Genomic DNA, 5,987 nt, shown 5'->3' with positions numbered 1-5,987 from the left:
CACGAGGCGCTTCTCCAAGCCTCGCGAGATGGGTTGGACGCAGGTTCCTTTTCGGTCTGCCAAGTCTCGCGAGACAGGACCACTCCAGGAAAGTCTCAGGTTGCCAGTGATCTAGCGCCTCGGTCTGACGTCACGAGGAACTGTGCTCAGTTACTCCTCCCGCTTTTCCCAGCAGCTTGGTGAACAGGCGGAGTGGAACCCTCGCAGGATGTCCAGCCAGCGGAGCCGAGAGGATGAGGGCCTGTAGGCAGTCAGACGGCCTGGAGATGGCCTCCCCGCCTCCAGACCAGACCTTTGTCAGTGGAAAGAGCCGCCTTTGTGGAGGCCTCCCGGCTTGGGGCCTTGGGGGAACTTAGATCCTGGGCCACACGCCTGTCCGGAGGAGGCGGAGGGTTCTGCCTCCGAAGGCAAGATGAAAATTCTCGAGAAGCTGGACGAAGGCCTGAGTAATACGATCGTGGGGCGCCTTTTGGGTGTCGACGAGTCAACAGTACTTGTGATGGAGAAAAACACGAGGGCTGTTTGGGCCGGCATGGAGAGTGTTTTGCCCGACTGCTCCAAGATTCCCGTGAGGTAGACCCAAGAAGATGGAGACCTCGGTAGCCTTTTGAGTGGAGGGGCAGAGCACAGAAGGCGGCCTCTTGACTGCAACGGCCTCTGCACCCAGCCCAAACGCATCTGTATTGCATGTGGTGGAAACCAGTGGTCAGGGCGGTTCAGATAAGTTTCCTGCGAGCCAGGAATGGTTTGAGAAGTTTAAAAATAAATAGTGTGAAATATAAAGTTGATGGGGAAGGAAGAACTGTTAAATCCTGAGTTGGCACCCAAACAGTTCAAGCAATTGGAGCGACTCATCAGAGAAGCAGTGTGCCTCAGCAGGGCCTCAATACCTAGGAAATGAACCTAGTTTGGAAACGCATGCCTTCCCATACTTTTAAGGAAAAAGACAATAATCTGGAAAGCTTAGAGGAAACTTAAAGACAGGATTTCCTTCATTTTGTGTGTCAATGTCTCCCTTGACAAAATGATGAATACAAAGACCTTAATCCCACTTTTCTTTTGGAAAAAGATTTTTTACAATACCTTCTTTTTGGATTGGTTTTTATAATTAGATTATCCATGAAACCTAAGGTGTGTTTAACAGGAAAAAAAAAAAAAAAGCACAAAAATCTTGAATTCAGAGTGTGCCAGTTGTGGAAAAAAGTCCTGGTTACCCGGACTCATTATTTGCTCATTATTTGATGTTATTGGGTTTCTTTCCTTGGAAGACACTAGCTTTCTCCAGCCCTTGAATCATGGTATAACTGAGGTATTACATCAACCATATGTTTGACCACCTTGCTGACTGCATTGACAAAAAGCTTACTTTAAAAGAAACATGATAACATTGCCACATTAGTGGTAAAAGAAGTGATGAATGATATAAAACCAGCCGTTTTTAATAAGGCTTAGTGGAAAGATTGGAAGGATGTTCTTTGAATGCGTATGCATGTTTCCCCAGAGCTAATGAAGAAGTTGAAAAAAAATCTGTCTGCATCAATATAAAGGAAAGTGAAAATAATGAATTACTAAAGTTCCAATCTTTGGAAATAATTTAGAGTCTATATCCATAGATGATGAAGAAGACCAGTCCCCAACTAGAGGTAAAGATAAATCTAAAGAAATTGCTGTCTTAAACAATGCCTCAGATTTCATTGATTCTGCAGTTGATACAGATCCTTTCTTGGATTGAAGTTTGACATTTAAAAAAGATTTCAGAGCTGGTTGTGGTTGTGCATGTCTGTAATCCCAGCAGCTGGGGAGGTTGAGGCAAGAGGATTGTGAGTTCAAAGCCAGCTCCAGCAAAAGCGAAGCACTAAGCAACTCAGTGAGACCCTGTTTTTAAATAAAATACAAAAAAGGGCTGGGGAGTGGCTCAGTGGTCCAGTGCCCTGAGTTAATCCCAGTGCAATCCCCCAAAAAACATTACAGTAAATTGCTGTATGTCTATAGAGAGGTGCAAAAGAAACTTAAAGGAACTGAAGGAAGAAATAAACAATAAAGAAAGTAATAAGGGAGAAATAAACGAAGTAAATGATAGGGATGGGTGTATTATCTGTGTTGCAGGGGAAGTCTGAGTCTTACTCAAAGTCAGCCTGAATCAATTCCATAGGGAGGAGGAGAAGGAAAGAGAAAAGGTATAGAATAAAAAGCTTCCTGGCAGTGGCACTAAGACTTGATAATAGCTGAAAAAACTGTCAAAGCTATAATTGGAGTTCTAAAATCTAACCTTGGAATTGAATTTGGAATGAGTAATGAGTTAAGGGACAGAGCGGATCCAGAGGTTGCTTCTTCCAAATAACACTTCATCTTATTATCATTCTCTTATTACCTCAACATCACCTTCATCACTACTATCATCTTTGTAATCACCAGACAAATCTGTAACACTTAGTCATTCAACAGATATTGAGTGGAAATTCTGTATAGAGTCCTGTTCTAAACTTGTGACATCAACTCAGGAAATATCTGAGGATCTGAGGTAAATGGTCATTAACAGTACCCATTCTTATGGATGATTGGTATGAAAGATCATGGCCCCAGTTTATTTTAGAGGGCTTAAAATACAAAGGTTTTCTTAGGACCATTCAGCCTCTAACCATATATGTTAAATTTTTCAATTACAAACAGGTGTTGATGGTTGACATGAGACTGTTTCTTTTTGAAATGGTGACATGATCATACATTTTATAAAGCACTCAGCATTAATCTGTTAATCCTCACTCCAGACATATGAAGGAAGTTATTAGCCCTGCATTTATCAAAAACCTCCCTTCAAACCCAGAGAGTTTAAGAAACTTGCTTGAGTCTGCATAGCTAATCTAAACAACAGGATTAGGATTACAAATGATTAACTACTTTGTCAGACATTTTCATAAGTCTATCAGGCCTTTAAGAATTTGTAGTTGTTTGATCCTCAGCACCACATTAAAATAAGATAAATAAAGGTATTAATATTTAAAAAAAAAAAAAAGAATTTGTAGTCTTAGCCAGGCATGGTGGCGCATACCTATAATCCCAGTGGCTCAGTTTGGGAGGCTGAGACAGGAGGATCTCAAGTTCAAAGCCAGCCTCAGCAAGTTAGCAAGACCCTGTCTCAAAAAATAAAGAGAGTGGCTGGGGTTGTGGCTCAGCGGTAAAGCGCTCGCCTCACACATGCGAGATCCTGGGTTCGATCGTCAGCACCACATAAAGATAAATAAGTGAAATAAAGGTATTGTGACCAACTACAACTAAAAAATAAATATAAAAAAAAAATAAAAATAGGGGCTGGGGATGTGGCTCAAGCGGCAGCGCGCTCGACTGGCATGCGTGGGGCCCGGGTTTGACCCTCAGCACCACATACAAACAAAAATGTTGTGTCTGCCGAAAACTAAAAAATAAATATTAAAAATTCTCTCTCTACCGCTCTCTCTCACTCTTCTCTTTAAAAAAAAAAATTAAAAAAAAAAAATAAAAATAAATAAATAAAAAGAGCTGGGCATGTGGCTCAGTGGTAAGTGCTCCTGGGTTAAATTCCCAGTAGCCCCAGAAAAGGAAATTGTAGTCTCAACAAGTGAGACAGATGAACAGATGATGAGAATAAACAGGGAAGCTATGAACTGCAAATCTGCAAACAAGATTTTGTTGTTTTCCTTCCATTTTGAAAATTTTTTCAATTGTTTTTCAGTATTTCCTGTTTTGAATAAGAAACTATTTACATATAATAGAATTCACCTGTTGAAGTGTCCAGTTGAATTTTTTTCATACCTGTGTAACTGCCACCAGAACAATTAAGATGTAAAATGGTTCCCTGAAACAGTTTACCTGTGCACTAAAGCTTTTCCTCTGTGCTAACTTGCCATCATTTTAAAACTGGGATATTTCACATTGAAAAGCTGCAAAGAGAAAATAGCATAATGAAAAAGTGTATAGTAAAGGACATAAATATGAAGGCATATAATAAAAAGGCATATTAAAAATTTGGAAACTGTAGTAGCAGTGGACTCTGCATTCCCAAGGGACAACAGTCAGCCCTTGGCTTGCTGGTTTTATGTGCCGCTCTCCAAAACAAGCGCAGTGTGTCTTCTTTAGAAGAGGACTGAGATTAACTCTGAGAAAGGCTCCCAGGGCAGTTGGCCTGGGAAAACGGATGTGTTTATTAGGAAGTGAAGAAGTGGGCAAGAGTATTCTAAGCCAAAGAAAATTAGGGGAGATCCTCGGAGGAGGGGGCAATATGGGGACCACATTTTGTAAGGGTTACATTCTGTGCTTCCCTTGTTTATAGGTAGTTTGAAGCTCTTTAGAGAAGAGTTTTGTGTATGTGTTTTAGTGTTTGTGTGCTGTGGTTTCTGAAAGTTTATGTCTTTATCTGTATGTTTCTGGGGACATGCCTTTTTGTTTGTTGGAATGGAAAGAGAAAATAGCATATATTTTTGCAAGAGTTATAGGTCTGAGTGCTTAGGTTGTAAGTTTCAAGGGAGAGGTGTGCCCAGTGAAAATAACCTCCCTTTTCCAGTTTCCTACAGTGTCTTTGGCCAGCCTGGCTGGGGCGGGGCAGGCAGTGTGCAGACCAGAGGCCTTGTGGGGAAAGGGCAGATAAGGCCCTCAGTGCCCGCCCACCAGCCGGCACCCCGCCTAAGACTGTAATTCACTGCCACTGCCTTGTGCTAAATTACCAACAAAGCCATGGACAGGCTGGGATCACGGTGCCCTCTGCCAGGCTACTCGCGGCCCTCTGTCCTCATATGCTTTCTGGTGAGTCCTTAGTCTACAGGGTGAAACCCCCTCATCCTTAAACCTTCAGCCTGGGGATGGAAGGACAAGGATGGAGAAGAAGGCATATTTTTCTTGACTGGTCCTGGGGTTTTAGTTGGGGGCAGGTAGGTAAGATCCTTTGGAGATAGTGGGGTGGTTCTCAAGGTTACCACCATACCTTTACTCCTGACTTCTAGGGACAGGTGAGTGTGCTGTTTCTTTGCTAGAGTGGGGGAGGGCAACGGGTATCTGCTGATAAAGTCCCACTTAAGTGTTTCATGATAGATTCTTTCCTTTTCCTATTGTATAATAGACTAATTTTCTGGGACTGTGTTTTCTCATCTGAAATATCTTAAAATTGATGTTGGAAGTGAGAATGGGGAAAAAGCCTAGGAGAGGGTTAGAAGCCCTGGGTTCTAGCCCAGCTTACCCCTTACTTTTGGGAGTGATTGCTCCCATTCACTGATCATTATTTCCTTATCTGTCAAAATTGGCACAAATCAGTGGCTCTTAACTTTTGGGGACTGTAAATCTCATTGAATTGTTTTTTTGAAAGTTCTGGATTTGTACTCCAGGAAAATGTATAGATAAACTCAATATTGCATTTGACTTCAGGGTATTTACAGATTCCTTGGATTACAGGTTTAGTGCCATTGGCTTTGGTGATTAGTGAGGCCCCTTCTGCCTGTCACAGGCTGTAAAGTCAACCATAGCCTCTGAAAGGCTGTGTACACATTCTAGGACAAAAAAAGGAGAAAGGTTGAATACAATAGGAAATTACTGAAAGAGTACATAAAATATTTTATGAGAATGTTAAATTAGATAAGGTATATTTTAAAAGACATCAATATGAAAAGGTGTATAGTAAAGGACATAAATATGAAGGCTTTATAATAAAAGGCTTTTCTTTAAAACTTATGGTAACTCTTTTCCCATGATAGTAACTGTTTCTGTTAGGGAATGTTGTGATATGTATATTTTCCACTGGTTTCACACTCATAACATGTTACTTTTTAAAATATTATAGTCCACTTTGGGGTCCAAACTGACCTTTCTTACTTCTGATATTTAACTGATGTGGCCCATAAACATTTCTCAGGCATATAGTCTGTTCCCAGATAGTAATGTGGTAGGATTACAGGAAGGAATGAGAATGAAGACTTCCTATCCAATGGGAGAGGCATAGAAACAACTCTGTATTTCATCGTATT

The 5,987-nt window shown here is 41.2% G+C and overlaps 1 protein-coding gene across 8 annotated transcripts in view; it reads left to right on the top strand.

The window, feature by feature from the left end:
* Window positions 1-4,604: 4,604 nt before the first annotated feature.
* Window positions 4,605-5,987, top strand: part of LOC143392336 (protein CutA homolog) — a 36,378-nt gene continuing 34,995 nt past the window's right edge. For 7 of the 8 annotated variants that reach the window (XM_076845596.2, XM_076845590.1, XM_076845592.1 and 4 more), the window contains exon 1: window positions 4,605-4,776. In XM_076845596.2, coding sequence (XP_076701711.1) covers window positions 4,708-4,776 — 69 coding nt within the window. In that variant the 5' untranslated portion in view covers window positions 4,605-4,707. Of the gene's footprint in view, window positions 4,777-4,832; window positions 4,980-5,987 lie in introns of those variants that run through there. The other variant, XM_076845598.2, reaches the window with a different exon arrangement.

Source organism: Callospermophilus lateralis, chromosome 2, assembly GCF_048772815.1.
Source record: "Callospermophilus lateralis isolate mCalLat2 chromosome 2, mCalLat2.hap1, whole genome shotgun sequence".
NCBI lineage: Eukaryota > Metazoa > Chordata > Mammalia > Rodentia > Sciuridae > Callospermophilus > Callospermophilus lateralis.
The sequence above is the reverse complement of the archived record's forward strand: the minus strand, read 5'-3'. Positions and strand labels throughout refer to the sequence as shown.